The sequence below is a fragment of the Rhineura floridana genome, chromosome 6 (genome assembly GCF_030035675.1).
Source record: "Rhineura floridana isolate rRhiFlo1 chromosome 6, rRhiFlo1.hap2, whole genome shotgun sequence".
NCBI lineage: Eukaryota > Metazoa > Chordata > Lepidosauria > Squamata > Rhineuridae > Rhineura > Rhineura floridana.
In genome coordinates, this window is record NC_084485.1 from 79,593,405 (window position 1) to 79,612,578 (window position 19,174).

The 19,174-nt window shown below is 42.2% G+C and overlaps 2 protein-coding genes across 7 annotated transcripts in view; both read left to right on the forward strand.

Annotated features, from left to right (window-relative positions):
* TIE1 (tyrosine kinase with immunoglobulin like and EGF like domains 1) overlaps nucleotides 1–8,313 on the forward strand; it is a 38,223-nt gene extending 29,910 nt beyond the window's left edge. For 2 of the 3 annotated variants that reach the window (XM_061632641.1, XM_061632643.1), the window contains 7 exons: nucleotides 3,119–3,309; nucleotides 3,787–3,900; nucleotides 4,037–4,107; nucleotides 4,573–4,613; nucleotides 5,168–5,264; nucleotides 6,005–6,104; nucleotides 6,543–8,312. In XM_061632641.1, coding sequence (XP_061488625.1) covers nucleotides 3,119–3,309; nucleotides 3,787–3,900; nucleotides 4,037–4,107; nucleotides 4,573–4,613; nucleotides 5,168–5,264; nucleotides 6,005–6,104; nucleotides 6,543–6,614 — 686 coding nt within the window. In that variant the 3' untranslated portion in view covers nucleotides 6,615–8,312. Of the gene's footprint in view, nucleotides 1–3,118; nucleotides 3,310–3,786; nucleotides 3,901–4,036; nucleotides 4,108–4,572; nucleotides 4,614–5,167; nucleotides 5,265–6,004; nucleotides 6,105–6,542 lie in introns of all 3 variants that reach the window. The other variant, XM_061632642.1, reaches the window with a different exon arrangement.
* Nucleotides 8,314–15,340: 7,027 nt separating this feature from the next.
* The window catches only part of MPL (MPL proto-oncogene, thrombopoietin receptor), a 39,986-nt gene continuing 36,152 nt past the window's right edge, over nucleotides 15,341–19,174 (forward strand). For all 4 annotated transcript variants that reach the window (XM_061632645.1, XM_061632646.1, XM_061632647.1 and 1 more), the window contains exon 1: nucleotides 15,341–16,050. In XM_061632645.1, the coding sequence (XP_061488629.1) occupies nucleotides 15,933–16,050 (118 nt within the window). In that variant the 5' untranslated portion in view covers nucleotides 15,341–15,932. The remainder of the gene's footprint in view (nucleotides 16,051–19,174) is intronic.

Consider the following 19,174-nt stretch of genomic DNA (forward strand, 5'->3'; position numbering starts at 1 on the left):
ATCTGAAGGAGTGGGTGGGGAAAAGTCAAGGAGAAAATTTTGGAGTTCCTCTGTTTTAATAGGTGTGGTATTATATAGTTTCTTATAAAAATCCATGAAGCATTTATTAATTTCTTTAATATCAGAGGTTATGTTCTCTTGATGTGAAATTGTTGTAATTGTAGTAGCTGTATAGTGTGATTTTAGAGCATGAGCTAGTAATCTGGAATGTTTATTTCCCCATTCATAGTATTTTTGTTTAGTATACCAGAGAGATTTGGCTATTTTCATAGAATCTATAGCTTCTAATTCTTTTTTTTTCTGTTGTAGTTCTCCTAATGTGGTGTCTGAATTATTTTGTTTATGCTGAGATTCTAATTTGTCCACTTCTTTTAATAATTGGGTTTCAACTGGGTCGGTGTGACGTTTCTTTTTGGCCATTTCATTTATACAGTGACCTCTCATTGTTGCTTTCATTGCATCCCATAAAATGTTCATTGTAATGTCAGGGGTAGTGTTGAATTCAAAATATTCTTTTAATTTTTCTTGTAGTATGTTAGTGACTGATCGATCAGTAGTAAGGGAAGAATCAAATCTCCATATTGAGTTGTATGGAGTGTATTTTAGTGTGTTTAAATTTACTCCTACTGCAGCATGATCTGATACCAATCTGGGGTATATTTCTGCTTTGGTGATATTAGTGAGGAGTGTGGAAGATACTAGGATGTAATCTAGTCTCGAGAAAGTTTTAAATCTGGGTGATTGATATGTGTAATCTTTGATATTAGTATTCATGTGGCGCCATGCATCTATTAACCCGTGTTTTTGTAGTAGAGACTGTATGGGAGATGATGTTTTTGCAAGCGATTTTGGTAGTCGTATGCTTTTGTCTAGTATAGGGTCACTGCATATGTTTAAATCCCCGCCTATAAGAACTTCACCTGAGGCGAATTTCTGAAGTTTTTTGAGTGTTTTAGATAGAAAATTTAGCTGATTAGTATTAGGAGAGTAAATTGAAGCTAGGGTGTAATTACGATTTTGTAGTGATCCTGAAAGGAGTATATATCTGCCCTCTGGGTCTGTTTGTTGTTTTTGAACCTGAAAATCTAATATTTTAGCAAAAATAATTCCTACACCTCTTGAGTGATTTCCTCCCGTAGCTAAGAATTGCTTACCAAAATATTTATGTGGAAGAAGATGATAGTTAGGTTTTGGTTTATATATTTCTTGAAGAAATATAATTGAGGGTTGTTGACTTTTGATGTAGTCTGAAACTCTCCCTCTTTTGATTACGTCTCCCATGCCCCTTACATTTAAAGTTAGTATTTTAAGTTCAGCCATTAGAGATAAGTACATTGATTGTTTTGATCACCTGAATATACCAATATCCTTTATCTTTGTACCATTTCCATCTTAACATTTCTGTATTTAACCATATATTATAACATATATTGAATGTGTAGCTCTGAGAACCCCAAATAAAACATAACTTCCCCCCCAACATGTAACCCCCGTACCTGACTAATAAAAGACAGAGTAAGCTTACTCTGCTTACAGGTGTTGTCATTGACAGCCCTGTATTAGTCGGTCGAATTTCTGAGGTTTATTACCTCAGAGAATAATAAGATAGTATAAATTTGAATAGTAGCAAATAGATAAAACTTTTAACTAAATAGCTCATTATGTTTCTGCCAACCCTGGCCTGTGATAAATTGCACCAACTTAGCCTTTGTGCATGTTAGAAATTTGTGATTCAGTCCTTGAGAAATCTGTTTGTATGTCGATTCTTACAGTGATCCATCTGTGAATGTTCATTTCTTTCTTGTAGATGTGGATCTTAGTGCTCTGTGAGTAGTCATTGAGTTGCTGACTGTGTCCACTCTTGGACGTCTTCTGCGTCTCATGGTATGAGGGAAGGATTTCCAGTTGTCACAGTCAAGTAACATGTTGAACAGCTCATCTGATTCTGTTTCTTCTTCGTCCCACGGAGAGTTGATGTTGAATAGTGCCAGTAAATTTAGCATGTCTTTTTTAGTTGATGCTTTATGTTGAATGCCATCCATTTCTGTTATTAGCGCAAATGGGAAGCCCCACCGATATTTGATGCCTTCTTTTCTTAGTAGTTCTGTAGCAGGGCGAAATGCTTTACGTTCTTGCAGTGTTGCAGTGCTCAGGTCCTATAGAAATAAGACGGGGCTGCCTTCGAATTCGATTTGATTTTTTGTACGTGCAATTTTAAGCAGTTCTTTTTTTGCAAAATTATAAAATGCAATTATAATGTCTCTAGGAGGGGCATTATTTTTTGGGCGAGGACCCAGACTTCTGTGTGCGCGTTCTATGTCTGATGCAATAATGCCTGCTTCTGGCATGGTTGCTGACCACCAAGATATTAAAACCTGAATAATATTTTTATTATCAGTCCATTCCTTAATCCCACGCACTCTTAAATTCCGGCGACGACTTCGATTTTCCTGGTCATCGACGCGGGTTAATATTTCTTTTTGATGGCGAATAATGTGTTTGATCACCTCTGTGTGTTGAGTGCCTAAATCTAAGGCCTCATCTGCAGTTTTAGCAACGTCGGCCATTTTGGTTGTCAGGGATGAGATTTTTTCATCTAAGATCTTAAAGCTATCATCCCATTTTTGAAACAGTGAACTTTGTAAGGAGGCAATTTGCGTAGAGAGGAGGCTTGTAGCTGGGTCTTGCTCTGAATCAGGGATTAAGGGCTGCATTAACTCACTTTTTGATGATGTTGATGTTTTCGCTGCCATTTTAATGTTTTCGGGTTGCTTTGGTTCACGATGTGTCCAGTGAGAGGTTGTTTTGTCAAGATGAGAAGTACTACTGTTGATCTAACTCTGCAGGAGGTATTCCTGGTTCCGTCAGATATTTTTAAGAGGAGTTTTGTAATTTGTGTCAAGGCTTTTTTCAAAGAAAAGGCTGCAGGGTTAGCAGCGCTCACAGCTTACCCTGTTGCTCCGATGGTCGCCACCTGGTGGATCTCCCTTATCAAAGTTTCATATCTGTTCATTTTGATGATCCTGCTGCCTTTCACCACCGACCTGCTTCTAACACAGGCAGTTCCCTGAAGTATCTGGTTGGGCCTGGCCTGACAGTCTCTCTCCTAATCTACCAGGTTACTTGTACATCGCCATTGAATATGCACCCTATGGAAACTTGCTAGATTTTCTGCGCAAGAGCCGAGTCCTGGAGACAGATCCTGCTTTTGCCAGGGAGCATGGAACAGCCTCAACCCTCACATCCCAACAGCTGTTGCAGTTTGCATCTGATGTGGCCAAAGGCATGCAGTATTTGAGTGAGAAACAGGTCTGTGTGTCCATCCAATCAAGTGGGCCCACTGGCTGGGACCATGCACCGGGTTTTAAGAGGGAATCAACAAGGAAAGTTGGGACAGGAGAGAAAGCAGAATGGTGGTTTCCATCTGTAATGTGTTTCACATACACAAAATGGCAAGTCCATCATCTGAGGGACTGGTTACTGTTCCAAGGTGGAAATAGTAGAAGTGTGTTGGAATGATGGGTATGGGTAGAACTGAGATAACTGTACAACTCTGGTTTAGGACTAGAGGACACTGAAGCAATGCAGGATGTGGAATATTGGGGGTGGGGGAATTCTGGATTGCAGATGTTGTTGGTTTTACAAAGTAGCTCATGAGGTGCTGCTGGTTCAAGTGGCACCGAGAGAATGCAATCTGTGCACAGTTGCAAAATCACTATCAACCATGGACTAGGGTGAATGTCTGAGGCCTGTATTACTCACTACTGTTTCCTCCTCACCCCCCAGTTTATCCACAGAGACCTGGCTGCCAGGAACATCCTGGTGGGAGAAAATCTGACTTCCAAAATTGCCGACTTTGGCTTGTCCCGGGGGGAGGAAGTCTATGTAAAGAAGACTATGGTGAGTCTGAGTAGAGACAGTTATAGCAATGGACTCCTTTCTTATGCTTCTTTTCTGTTCTGTGCAGAGCACAGCTCCATCTCTTTTTCTTCACCATCCTCCTCACCGTTGACCCCAATGATGCCTGTTTTCTCAGGGTCGTTTGCCAGTTCGCTGGATGGCTATTGAATCCTTGAATTACAGCGTATACACAACCAAGAGCGATGTGTGAGTGATCTATGTATGGGGGGGGGATGGTCAACCATAAACTTAAAGTGAAGTGTGCAGGGCTTCTAGTGGTCAGATAGCGGCTGGCGCTTCTGTCCTCCACTTCGTCCCTTCTTCCCCTTTCCTGGCTAGCAGAAGAAGAAAACACAAGAAAGAGGAAAGTTATAAGGAAAAGAATGCACAAGTAATTGATCATTTGCCTTTTACCAGTCTATTAAATTAAAATATATTTGATTATTACAAAAAAACCCAAACCCTACTTGGTGTTTTTTGAAATATTGAAGGAAGTGTGCAATAACCTAGAATTAATAAACAGAAGCTGCTGACTTCAATATTTTCTTTCATTCTCTATTACAATAGTAACAGGCCAGAACTAAAGTGATCATAGAAACCAGCAAGTTCTATAGCAGAGTGGAAAATGCTGAAGAACCTCAGTCCACACCCTAACTTATCTTTCTCTTGCAGGTGGTCTTTTGGAGTTCTCTTATGGGAAATAGTTAGCCTGGGTAAGTTCCTGCCCTCTGTTGTTCTCACCGTCCTTCATTATCTGCATCCAACCTAGGCCCCACACTCTTCAGTACAACTTGTTCACTTTGTTTGTCCCACCTCCTCTGTCTCTGTGACATCAGAGTGTCTTACCCTTACTTTGGCCCCGGGACATGGAAATAACCTTGAGCTTATCCCCCTAACAGGACAGCCAGGATAAAAACATTCATTTGTGGAGAAACACAAAGTGTGGGCATGTCTAGGATTACAAGATATTTCCCCAAATGAGCTGGCTAACCATAAGAGCACCATGGGAGAAAGAAACTCTTACTGACCTACACAACCTATTCACCTCACCACGGTCTTGCTACCTTTGCCGGTCTAGCTACATTTTGCGCTATGTGTGGGGACAGAGCATACATATTGCAGTGTCAAAGATGGGTGATTTAGGAAGGGCATTGCAATGTTTGGCTTTGTCCCAGCAGCATCCAGAAGGTTGTGTTAAGGCAGTGTGCATTGTATCAATATGCTGGTGAATGTGGTGTCTTGTCTGATGTGATTTCCAACTTCCTAGGAGGGACACCCTACTGTGGCATGACATGTGCTGAACTCTATGAAAAACTGCCCCAAGGATACCGCATGGAGAAGCCCCTCAACTGTGATGATGAAGTGTAAGTGGAAAGAAACTCCTTTGGGAGCAGAGTCCCAGCCAGTTCCCCATGTATGAGCCAACTAACATGAAAAGGGAGCATGTTAGCCACTAAGAAGAGTCCTTGTCCTTTTGTGCTGATTAGAGACGATCAGAGTGAAAGGAGGTGAGCCATCCATTGAGAAGACTCTTCTCAGTAGCTAACACACAGCCTCCCCCTTCATGCTGATTGGCTCCTAACAGCAAGGGAGATTAGGGGAAATGACAATGGGGGTGTGGCTGTGAGGAGCTGTGCCGTGACTATCATGAAGGGACCCCGCACTTCTGAATTTGCCACTACATTGCTGGCTACAACCCATTGCATTTCAGCTGCTGGCCATTACTCCTTACCGGCCCTGTGTCTTTCTTAGCTGTTCAGTACCCTCGGGGGGGGAAGCAAACATGAGTTGGAGGATAAAGAATAGAATGGGGGATGGCTGGTTAGCGGGAACCCTACACTCCACGCTGCAGGTCTTAATGGGAGGTGGGCCTAGAGACTACTCTGCTACCAGGACCATCTGACCCCAAGCTCCAGTGAAAGTTATCCAGTTGTCTGTCACTGATGGTCACTGGCAGACTAAGCCCAGCCTGTACATTCCCCCACTTCTCACAGTGTTGGAAGAGCTGAAGAGAGATGTACAGTAGACCAAGGTTCCAGTGTCCTTGGCACTTCCCCTTGCCTCGTGTGTTTGCTTTGTTCTGACTCCTCACCTTCTCCTGCAGCTATGAGCTAATGCGGCAGTGCTGGCGGGACCGGCCATATGAACGTCCACCCTTTGCTCAGATCTCAGTGCAACTCATCCGCATGCTGGAAGCCCGAAAGGTATCACTATCTAGAGATATCCCGCAGTACTCTGAATACAAAGCTCCTGCACTTTTAACCTGTGTGTTCTAGGTGTGGGTGAGGAGAGTTTACAGCCAGATGACAGAACCCAGTGTCACCCTGGGGTATCCCAGGCACCTCATCATGCCCTTCAGCTAAGAATTACCCATCGATGTAGGATCTCAACTTCACTCATCAAGGCAGAGTGCAGGTGGTCCTTTGAGATTACAAGGAGCTAGACTCTGTCAGGCAATTGTCCCAAGACATTGGAATGGGACTTTCTCTGAGCATGAGCATAGTGTGAGGTCAAAACGTGTGCTATTACCAAGTCTTTGGGGAATTTGTCAGAATTTGGAGGAAAATGTACCCACAAAAAGGGGGGGGGAGGAGCCACCTATTTAGTAGGCCCGCAATTTAACTCTGTTTCTCCCTTGACAGGCCTACGTGAACATGGCTTTGTTTGAGAATTTTACCTATGCTGGAATTGATGCCACAGCTGAGGAAGCATGAGAGACCTGGGCACTGACCCCATCCACCTGTGGACACAAACAGGACACATGTGGAATAGGAGTCCCCTGTACATATGCCTCATCGTCATGCCACCATGTTCTTACATAGGCTGTGCTGAGCACAGCATAGTCCAGAGAATCCTGCATCAACCCAGCCCTCATGCAGCTTCTCCTTCCCTGACCAGGACGGCATGGACAGCAGATATTGTGATTAATCCAAGACTCTGCCATGCTAAAAAGGAGATATACAGAGACACACAGCTATAAATCTTGCTAGGGGAGTATCTATGTCAAGTACTCCTGTCTCAGTAGCCCTTTATATCACATACTGCCATCTCCACGTGCTGACTGTGTAATTTGCAGCCTGCCCCCAAGATGAACAGCATGGCCATGAGAATGAATGGAAGAAACAAATGGGCTGCATGTTAGACTTGAAGCAGAGAACTCTGTGAAGTGCCTGATGGGCTTGGGATTCAGCACGGAAAGAAGAACAAGGAAATGCAATATGAAATCAAGAGAACAGGAGAACCCTCATCATCCATATTCATTCATACACTGCATCCCTCATCTTCTGCCTCACCAGAAGGCTCAGGGCAGATCTTAGCCAGAGGTGATCTGCCGCCTGCAAGGTAGCCTTTGAAAGCTAGGGAGTAAGAGCCACATACTCCTTCATACTGCAGGCTTCCTTTCTGCAGGAGAAGGCAAGAATGTGGAGAGTAGTAATTTACAGAGCCAGCCACTAGGAAGCGGGTAGTAAGTTTTCATGTGATCTGCTGCTACTGTTAGCATGATTGGCCTGTGCCTTTTACAGTCCATCTCGTATCTTTTCCCAAATAGCCTCTTTTCCCAGGTTCTTTTTCACAACAGTTGCTTACTGCACAAACTTGTTAAGTGATTCCCCTTAATGTTCTGATTTGTAACACCTTTGAACCCCTGGCTGAGGACTTTTCTCCCCTTTTGGCAGCTTACTCCTGCTGCTTTCCCAGCAGGCCGGTGTGCATGCTGATTCCAATTCAGCCTGTTTTTAAAAATAAGAGAGTGCATTTACACAAAAGAAGCATTGTACAGGACTTGATACACCTTTGGTCTAATCTTTACCAAACAGAAGCTTTTGCATAAATATTATCAGGAGTTTTTTTCACTAGACAGAATAGTTTGTCCTTGGAAGGGTTTGTCCTTGGAAGCAGATACAACTGTGTCCACTACTAGTCTGGTACAGCCCATGTGATGTCAGATCAGTGGTTGTCTGTGAACAGCAGCCTCTGGTCATTCTAAGATGGCACTGAATAAGTTTGTTTCCAGACAACCTACAATGAGCATTCATCCTGATTTGCTTGTACAAAGCTTGCAGGGAGGTCACATGGTGTATTGAACATTCATTCTGATATGTTTGCAGAGAAGTTATACAACATCAGGTCAGAATTGTTCTTCCACACTTTCTAGTGAATTTTCGTGCTACTTTCCGTACTGAGAAATCACGTGGTTTTCTTTTTTTAGAAGCAGGTTTCTTGTCAGTTTTCACTTGAATCTCACTCTCAAATAGGGATGGAATGATCTGTCAACTTCGGTTCTCTCGGTTTCTCATTTTTCTAATCTTAAAGTTGGTTCTCCACATTTCTGCAGCAACTTGAGATTTTTTTAAAAAAATCCTCATGAAATTCTTCAGCATTTTAGTGTGAATTTCTCCTAATAAATACATTTTTGTGCAGTTTTGACTAATGTACATATTTTTGGCAATTTATCCTAATATAATGTATTTTTGTATGTTTCATCAATATATTCATTTTGTGCACACTTTCCCCTAATATATTCATTTTTGTAAACATTGCTTGGGTGGAGAACTGCATCACAAAAGTGTGACTTTTGAAGGATGGCTGTTTCAATTATACTGTTTCAGAAAGTGTGAATTTGGTAAATTCAGCTTTAAATTTCTCCCCCATCCCTTCTTGCAAAATAGTGACAGTCTGGAAGTGCCCCCAAGTTGGAATGGCTGATGTAACAAAGGAAATATGTGGGCAGAAATGAGATGGACTTCAAAGAGGTGCTTTGGAAACCTCTTAGAATGGAAGTGGGAACGTCATTGAGGAGAGCGATGCAAAGGCAATTTTGCTGTGAGGTGAATTTGCCCCATGGAGCATGCGTTACAGATGGGTGCAAAATGGGCAGTGCATGACTGTATAGACATCTAGCAATTCTATGCTACCTTTGCATTAGATTTATATCTAACAAGTGATGTGTAAAAAGCTGAGGTTGTGAAATGGGGCATGACAACCTTCCCTGTGTTTTTAACAGAGCTCAGGAGTTGTTCCCTAGCTTCCATCCTCTTATAAAAGGATCTAAGCACTTTATTTTTGTATGTAACACAACTGAGGCCTAACACCTCTTAAGTACAGTAACTCCCAACAGCCCTCATAAAGGGCAGCTTCTCCCACTCTGCACTAGGAGGCAAGTGGCCCCTCCTCCAAATATTAGCTGTCAACTCACCAGTAGTACTGTTTGCATATTCTTTAGTAAAGAATTTCAGCATAGACCTTTGCCCTAAAGGGAATGCTGGCTCGGTGCCAGACATTGCTGCTGAATGATTTGGTAAGAATGGGAAGGGGAGGTAGAAAATGGAGTCCATCTAAATTGGAAAACATCTCATTGGCATAAAAAGCACTATATAACTATTCTTAACTTGTGTTTAGCCCAAACAATTTGCCAGGGCTGCACAAGTTCCCAGAAATGCAGCCATTATCTGCCAGAGGGTTCTGCGTGTATGCAAGTGTTGCCAATGTAACTAGCAGGGGTATGAATCCCTGAACCTTTCTCCTTCGGGAAAAACGTTACCACTCTGGTGGTTTCCGTTTCCTGAGAGTAGGCCATGAGGTTACTGTCAATTTGCGGTTGGCATTTAGAGTGATTAAACCATGCCACCATTTCACTTCATTTTCTGAGATAATTGCTCTTTCTTTGTGAGGCACTTTAGCTTCATTTCCGTGCATGCTGGTATATTTCTTTCCCATTTCAAAGAAGAAAGATTGTGAGTTCCTGACTAGGCCGTTTCTGGCCATATGTAGCACATTCGTCTCCATAGGATTAGTACTCAGTATTCTGCCAGCGCTATCTACAGATTAGAGCTTTCTGCTCTTGGGCATCCAGCACCAATGAGACTTGACTTGAGGTAGCAGATTTGATATTCCTTGTTGGCAATGACCAAAAATCATGCAGAATAATGCATGATAAACTGAGATTATCTTTAATAATAAATCCATTTTTCCATAGTTAAAAACTGTTGATAGACAACTAAATAAATAGTGTTTCAACTGGGTTATGGAACAGACTGCACTACCTTTTCCGAGCAGTATCCTGGGGTAGGGGGTGGGGTAAGCTGCTACAAACGTGCACTTGACTGCCTGTGGCCACATCTTTTGAACCCTGTGTCAAGAAAAGCTCCAGGGAGGGTAGCTAAAGCAGAGAAATGGCAGCTGAGAGAGCTAGGACCTTCTTCCTATTAAAAATGCCCCCAACTGGGTTTTTTAAAAAATTAATATTAGGGCTCTATAACCTGTGTTTTCACATAACACATACAGGGTTGGCGCCAGAGGGTGGCCAGGTTGGGCCCTGGCTGAGGGCTCTTGTGGCCCAGAAGGGCCCTTGAAGGACCCCTCCTTAGGGTGGGAGTGTGGTGCTCCTGTTCCATGACCCGTGGATCATGGAGAAGGAGCTCCCAGGTACATGTCTGGTATTTTAAAAATGAAATAGGAACAGTTTCGTGGTCCTATTTCTTAGCAGAGATATAAATGCAAGCAGCAGAGTGAGAATCAATCAGCCCACCTTTTCCCTCAGACACAAATAACAGCAGACACAATCTTCTTAGGTAAAAAGATAAAGAATGTTTACTCACGACCTTTCATATGTTCAGGAAACATAGGCTCTAGCTTAGATGGAAAGATTAGGAGTCCATTAGTCTTTTGTAATGATGCTCTCAGGAGAGAGCATCTTCTATGCTGCCTCTCCCAGAGGTAAAAAGCTCAGTAATGGTGGATATGCAGGAATGTGCAAAATATCCCCCCAGAAAGGACAGAGAAAGAGGAAGCCAGGTAACCCCACCCTTTAGGAAGTTGCATCACTCTAAACAGGTACATGGGATATTTCCCAAATATCCCTTAAAGGGAACATCTCCCTTTTTACAAGGGAACATGCAAGTTTGTTTATTCTAACAGTACCTCCCCAATATAGACAGCACGGGTTTCAATAAGCCCACATGCACACCCCACCTACCTCTCCCATCAGTGTGAATGCCTTGTGCACTGTGCCATCGCCCATGATGGCAGGGGTGGCTTCCCTAAGGGGCTGACACTCCTGCCTCCATCTTGGATGATGGCAGGCATGTGCATCATTCACACAACACAAGAGGTAGGTGGGACACACAGGCAGGCTTATTAGCCCTGTGCTGCCTATATCAGGGGTGTGTGTTGGGCTATGGCACCAGGGGTCCAGGGCAGGCTGGTGCCCAAGGCTCTGAACATATAGTTAGCCCTTTGTGGTATTGATTTAAGAATCTCTTTTAAATTGTGGAGTGTTTTCATGCAGCTTTTGAAATTACTATTATGATTATGATAATTATTTTATTTATGAATCACTTCCTGTGAGGTATTCTGAAGTGATTTACAATACAATAAGAACATACAGAGAACACCTGCATATATTAACACAGCTAAAATGTTTGTGTGTGTATGTGTGTGTAGGGATGGGAGGGTCTGTCAATCTCATTCTCTCAGTTTCTCGTTTTTCCAATTTTAAATCTGATTCTCCACATTTCTACAGCAATTTGTGATTTTTTTTCTTTTAAAACTTCATGAAAATTCTGCAGTATTGTAGTGAGATTTTCTGTTAAACACATTTTTGTATAGAGGTTTGACTAATGTACACATTTTTGCAAGCAATTTCTCCTAATGTAATGCACTTTTGTGTGTTATTTTCATTAATATATTCATTTTCATGTACACTTTCCCCTAATATATGAATTTTTGTGAACATTGCTGAGTGGGAGAACTGCATTGCAAAGTTTAGATAAGTGTGAAGTTTGAAGGATGGCTGTGTCTTGGTTCTCATGTTTCAAAAAGTGCAAATCTGATAAATTTGACTTTAAATACAAACTCAATCAAATTTCTCCCCCATCCCTAATATACACATTAAATTAAATTAAAAACAACACATATATAAAATCAATTCATATTCAGTACAGATACCAGCTGGGATAAAAGTCTCCGCTTAGAAGGCTAGTTTGAAAGAGGAACATCTTCAACAGGTGCCAAAAGGACAATAGAGAAGGTGCCTGTCTGATACATAACGGGGTGGGGGAGTTTCCAAAGGGTAGGTGCCACTGCACTAAAGGCCTGATTCTAAAATTGTGTGAAACAGACCTCCCAATAGGATACCTTCTCCTGCAGAACACTGTGGTTGGTTGAGTATGTAGGGGATGAGGTAATATTTTAGGAATCCTGGTCGCAAGCTGTATAGGGCTTTGTTCAGTAGTACCAGCACCATGAACTTAGCCTGGTAGCTAACTGGCAGCCAGTGCAATTCGTGCAGCAGCTGCATAATATGGCAATATTCTGGTCTAATGAGCAATCATGGCCTAGGCAATTGTCATTTGCAAACCAGATCCAGCCTGTAGGCTGCCAGTGGCTATCCCTGCTCTAGGGTTTGCGGCCTTGGATTCACTGTCCATTCCTCTTCCAGCAGCAGGAAGGATGATAAGACCACAGAGTATCTCCCCTCTTCTAAGGTGTGAGTCACAATTTCTCCTTGATTACCCTTCAGTGTGTGATTCTTTCAGTCTTCTATGGTTTCTTCAGTGTTTGAATTGCTATCTGCCACACATTTCCGCATACCTGGGAAATGAATAGAAAACTCCTCTCTCTTATCCTCTCTAGGACTGCACCTTTTGCAGAGCCAGGCCTCCCACATGTTTGTTGACCTCTAGTTTGTTATCTTTGAATCTGAAATTGGTAATCTGTAACCTGTCATCTCTTCTTTGGTTTCCACTTTAGCAATAGTTGTTCAGTAGCCATGCCTATGGTAACAGGTGGACTTTACTCTGGGCAAAGGACATGAGCATATCCTACTCATTAGCCAGAAAGAATAAACACTACCTCTAGCCTTCTGCCAAAAGAGTGTCTTAAGTAGCTTTAGATCTCCCCCGGACAACCTGTTTATTCAGCATTTGCTTGCACAAAGCTTGTGCGATAGTGAAATTGTGGCTAGTCTTCATTGAGCACTCTGACTTGTTTACAGGATGGTTATATGACAATGAGCATTCATCTTGCATTAATCCTGATTTGCTTATGGGGTGTTTACACAGGGGAACACACTGACTGACCGAGATGAAATAAAAGGAAGATGGAAGCAATACACTGAAGAACTCTATAAAAGAGATGCAAGGATGACAGATTCATTCATGGAGGAACTGTATGATGAAGAACCAGAAATTTTAGAATGTGAGGTGAAAGCTTCTCCTAAAATACTTGGAAGAAACAAATCACCAGGAACAGATGGCATACCAATAGAGTTGCTACAAGCTACTGAGACTGAATCTGTCCAGATTCTGACAAAAAATTGTCAACAAATATGGAGAACTAAACAATGGCCCACAGACTGGAAGCGCTCAATATACATCCCAATTCCAAAGAAAGGGGATTCCAGGGAATGCAGTAATTATCGAACTATTGCCTTAATATCCCACACAAGTAAACTAATGCTCAAGATTCTACAACAAAGGTTCTTACCATATATGGAGCGAGAAATGCCAGACATCCAAGCTGGATTTAGAAAGGGAAGAGGTACCAGAGATCATATCGCAAACATAAGTTGGATAATAGAATGGACCAAGGAATTTCAGAAGGAAATCACTCTGTGCTTTATACATTACAGCAAAGCCTTTGATTGCGTAGATCATGAAAAACTATGGAATGCTTTAAAAGAAATGGGGGTGCCACAGCGTCTGATTGTCCTGATGTACAACCTACACTGTGGACAAGAGGCTACTTAAGGACAGAATATGGAGAAACGGATTGGTTCCCCATCGGAAAGGGTGTGAGACAGGGGTGCATTTTATCACCCTATTTGTTTAACCTATACGCAGAACATATCATACGGAAAGTGGGATTGGACCAAGATGAAGGAGCTGTGAAAACTGGAGGGAGAAATAGCAATAATTTAAGATGTGCAGACAATACCATACTACTAGCAGAAACTAGTAATGATTTGAAATGAATGCTGATGAAAGTTAAAGAGGAAAGCACAAAAGCAGGACTACAGCTGAACGTCAAAAAGACTAAAGTAATGACAACAGAAGATTTATGTAACTTTAAAGTTGACAACGAGGACATTAAACTTGTCAAGGATTATCAGTACCTGGGCACAGTCATTAACCAAAATGGAGACAATAGTCAAGAAATCAGAAAAAGGCAAGGACTGGGGAGGACATCTATGAGAGAACTAGAAAAGGTCCTCAAATGCAAAGATGTATCTGCGAAAACTAAAGTCAGGATCATTCAGACTATGGTATTGCTGATCTCTATGTATGAATATGAAAGTTGGACAGTGAAAAAAGCAGATAAGAGAAAAATCAACTCATTTGAAATGTGATGTTGGAGGAGAGCTTTGTGTATACCATGGACTGTGAAAAAGACAAATAGAACTATCTCTAGAAGCTAAAATTATGAAACTAAGGTTATTATACTTTGGACACATCATGAGAAGACATGATTCACTAGAAAATGATTCACTGTGCTCCTGCTGGGAGGAAGGGCGGGATATAAATCAAATTATAAATAAATAAAAGACAATAATGCTGGGGAAAACAGAAGGGAGTAGAAAAAGAGAAAGGGCAAACAAGAGATGGATTGATTCCATAAAGGAAGCCACAGACCTGAACTTACAAGATCTGAACAGGATGGTTTATAGCAGATGCTGTTGGAGGTCACTGATTCATAGGGTCATCATAAGTCATAATCGACTTGAAGGCACATAACTACTAACAACAACACATCTTCCCAATATTCATTCATCCCATACCCTTGCACTTTCTTAACCATAAAAAGTATGTCGTTTTTAACATGGATTTGATGCACTAGCACGACAGAGCTTTTTAATGCATTTTAATTGCATGAACCTAATGCTTCAATGTGCACTGGAACCCCTCCCACAAAATAGTGACGATGTGGAATCATCTTTAGTGAACTTGGCCCTGAGTTACCAGTTGCAGTGGAGTGAGTAAGGGGTGGTCCAGCACCCATTCACTGCCTGAAGATTTGCTTCGGCCTCATTCCCAGATGCTCCTCATATCATGTGGATGTGAATGTCTGTTAACTCTTTCCTTCCATTGGTTCTAATGAGAGCTTGTTTCCCTAATGCTAATTGTTGCACGCAGGAGAGGGGTGATATCACAGGGATTATGGCCGGGGACAGCTGCAAGCTTGATAACATTTGCCACCCACCCCTGCACCTGGTGGGATTTACCTTTTTGAAAACATACATAGTTGCTAATTACATTGTTAACATCATTGTAGTTAGGCTTGATTTTCAATGACAGTTTTTTGCACAATCTCAATGACCCTTGGCTCCAGCCTATCCATAAGAACAGAAGAGCCAAAGGCCCATCAAGTCCAGCATTCTGTTCTCTCAGTGCCTATGGGCAATAGCACTCTCTCATGTAGCAAGTGCCACAACAGAACCATTTCTCCTTTACCCACACTCAAATTCTTGGACAGGAGCTATCCACATCTGCCTGGAGAAAGAGATCCGTATACTGAGGAGTAAGGGAAGAGCCCCCACCCCACTTAACATTGCCAGCCATTCATACGTTTATGGACTAGTCTTATTTTTAGAGCACTGCCAGCTCCTGCCCAGCCCTCCGCGACATCCCATGCAGGGACAGAGGATGTTTGCTTCCTGCCCAAGATCCCTGTCCTCAGGCACCACCACAAGGGCAAGACATGCTGTATCTGATCGAAGCAGCCTCCAGCCAGGGCTGCCACTTGCGCAGACCATGGTGTGGTGGTTTTGAGCTGGGGAAGTGATGGGGCTAGGCCTGGGAGAGACCTTTACCCAGGCTTCCTGAGCAGCTGGCCTGACGCTTCTCAGATAAGTTTCTCTTGCACAGGTCCGGCAACAAAGGTTCAGAGCTCTGGGGTTGACTGCCTTCTTCAGTGGGACATAAAGCCAGGCAGTCGCTGTCTGCTGCCTCAGGAGTCCAGGCCACTGGTATATCCAAGTGTCCAATGTTCTGTCAGCCCCAGCTTTACAGGGGCATGACTTTGACTTAGGTCTGATGCTGGATGTACCTCCCAGTAGGATGGCAGTCCCTCTGTGCTTGGGGAGGCCACTTCTTGTCTTATTCCTGCTCACTTTCTTGCCTATGCTGAACTGTGTCCTCATCACAGATGAAGGTAAGATGACAGACTGCTACAATTATGGCTTTGGGGAGATGGTGAAGATGACACATGGCTTTTGCTACTTTTGGGGTGCTCTGAAAACTTTTATATTGGCAAAGCCAAGCAGATGAACACCCTTGTGGTTGAAGAATGTCTGGGCAGAGAGGATGAGACTTTTCTGGGAGCACTACAACCAGCTTTCCTGGACTAGAGTTGCCAACTCTTGATCCAAAATGTTCCCTTGGCTTTTAATTACTCTCTGATGTGAAGATGTTATCCTCAGACACAGCTTCACACAATGATGCAGTGATGGGAGAAGCTGCCCTTGTCAACCTTCTCTCTGCCATGCCATTATTAAAACGACTGGCAAGTGTACTATGGGTGATTATGATCTCAGGAAATTTGGTTATAAACAAAGCTGTCCTATAATCCTCATGGATCAAGTTTCACTTTGGCTGCTGCTGAAGGAGAGTTAGGAGAAAACCCTTCCACATCCTGTGCCAGGATGGAGCCCAGCACAATGATCCAAGATTTAGAGGTCTACCTCTATACATCCCCCTCCCCCAAAAGTCACCTTTGCCCATTATTCAGGGCTCCCAACCAACTGGAGAGTAAGAAGCACTGAGGTGTGGAATCACAGGAATTGATTACAAAGGCTCAAAGGGTGAGGAGGACTGAGAGACCCAAATTGTTTCCTGTCCCAATCAATGCAGTTCTTTATTAGGACTAGCTATCATGTGCAGTCTTTCCAGATGATGAGAATCTTTCCCCACTGCAACTCTCAATTAGGGACAAACAGAGGCTGTGAACACGTTAGTCACCAGAGCAAAGCCCTTCCCCTTTTCCTGGAGGGGAAATAGGTTGATCTACCAATCAGTTGCCAAATCTCTTTGAAGCTGATTTTTTTTAAAAATGCACTCAAGCTGCTCCCACCAGGTTTTACAGGGAAAGGGGGCAGGGTTTGACTAGTATTGTGTGCCCCTGTTTTCAGAAGTCAGAGGTGGAGATGCACTGGAACCAGCAGAACAGTGAGTGTATCTCTACCCAGAATGTCTACAACTTGGGTTTGTTTTATAATGCCCACTTTCCTTCACTGTCCCTTCCATAAAATCGGTTGTGTGGCCTCCCTTCTTCCATAGCCGCATTTTATCTCACAAGCTCCCTTTCCTCCAGTTAAACCTATGGAACAGTTCAGGGCAACTTACAGATATGAGAAGCAATCCATGTGAAGTCCTGGCCCAGAAATAACACAGCCCAGTAGTGCTTGTAGACGTTGTGGGTGGGTAGGTTTCTTTAGAAACATTCTCTGATTTCCAGCCATGTGATTTACAAAGTCCCGAAGAGCTCTGTCTATCCCTGAATACTCTCTAAACAGATCGATACACCTGATCAGCAAGCTTTTCAGTTTTTGCTGATAGATATGACAAAGTTAGGAATATTACAAGGAAACAAAATTACAAGAACAAAAAACTAGATAAATTCTTCCCTGGCTCTTCAATGAAACGGAAATCTTAAATTGTTCAAGGGTAAGATGTGAAAATATTGTCTCAATACATTTAGTCTTCATATTTCAGAGATACCCTATGATCTACTATGCTACTTTCTGAACCCTCCGTTCTGATGGTACGGTTCCTTTTAACCTGAGACAGTAGTTGATCCCCTTGATTTCTTTGTTTGCCTCTAAAACCTTTTGAGACTAGGGGCCCCTCCAGATGCCCTTTCTATTGTCCATTCATGATTATTTGTGCTCATGATGGTATTGGGGTAATTATATGCTACCCTGTTTTCAATACTGCTTGTGCCTACAAATGTTTTGGGGTAGATCATACTGTTTTGTTTCCAGTCAGTGCATGTCCTGTAGCTTCTTGATTAAATCCTGTAACTTTTCTTACCACAAATGTTCCAGGGTGGAGGTGGTCATCCTGCTTTTGTTGTGCTGTAGTGCAAGAATGCCTCTTTCCAGACAGCAAACATGCAGTTGCCTTGGGGAAGCATTGTGGAACAACTTATAAAATGGAATGATGTATAGACAGTCCGGTATAAACCCACCACTAATGCACTATTACATTGGACTTGTCCACACCAGAGTTTACTGTGTGTTTGCAGCTGTTTGCATTCTCATTTTAATTTGGCGATAACGGGATAAGTTGGGGGACATTGGGCTCCATACTGCTCCACGTGGGGTCACAGACAATTTGTTTCAGTGTTTTTGGGTGGGTTGATCAATCGTTACTTGCTGCTACTCCCTTTTCCACACCCTCTACTTCCTCAGTCTTTCCTTTCTTTTCTGGCAGTGCTCAAAACTATTTCCAGCATGCTCCTGAAAGAGGAGAGTAGCATATTATTATTACTTCTATTATTATTTATTAATTTTTTATCCTGCCCTTCCTCCCAAAGGGAGCCTAACATGGCAAACAGATAATAAAGCACCAAAAATGTCTTTAAAACAAAACATCTTAAAAACATCTTTTAAAAAAAATAAACATATTATTTTGATCCTTCAGATTTGCACAAAACCAGAAAACAGCGCAAGCAAATTTACAGTTGCCTGACTATGTGCTTTTGTGCACTTCCTAGGCAGGGAATTAAGAAAGAAAAAGAAAAACCAGGTGCGCACGCACTTGTCCGCATGTACTCTCTGTGGTACTTAATCGGCATAATTAGAAGGTGGAGACAACACAAAAAGGAACGCCTACAAGTATGAATAGGAAAGACCAAACTTGCTCCTCTTATACTGTACAAATTCAAATACATGTAGGTGTCGACTACTCTGGTCTAATTCCAATGGGAGGCAGTGGATTAACAGCTAATTTTTAAACAATACGTTAAATTTTTTAAATTTAAGAACAAAAAACAAAAACAAAAAGTACAATCCCTACATAGGAAGGACAAAGTACATTATACATTAATCAAATTCTACAATTTACAGGGTTAGCACTAGACATCATAAGAATCATGATAACCAAATGGATTTGACTACACTTGGCAACTTGGTCACATAATTCATGTTCGATTGTATAATCAATATATTTCCACCAGGTGGCAATAAAAGCCTGTTTAGTTTTTCCATTTAAAAGACAAAGGTTATGAGTAATCTTCTCCAAAACTGCGATATTCCATATGTTTTTATACCAAACAG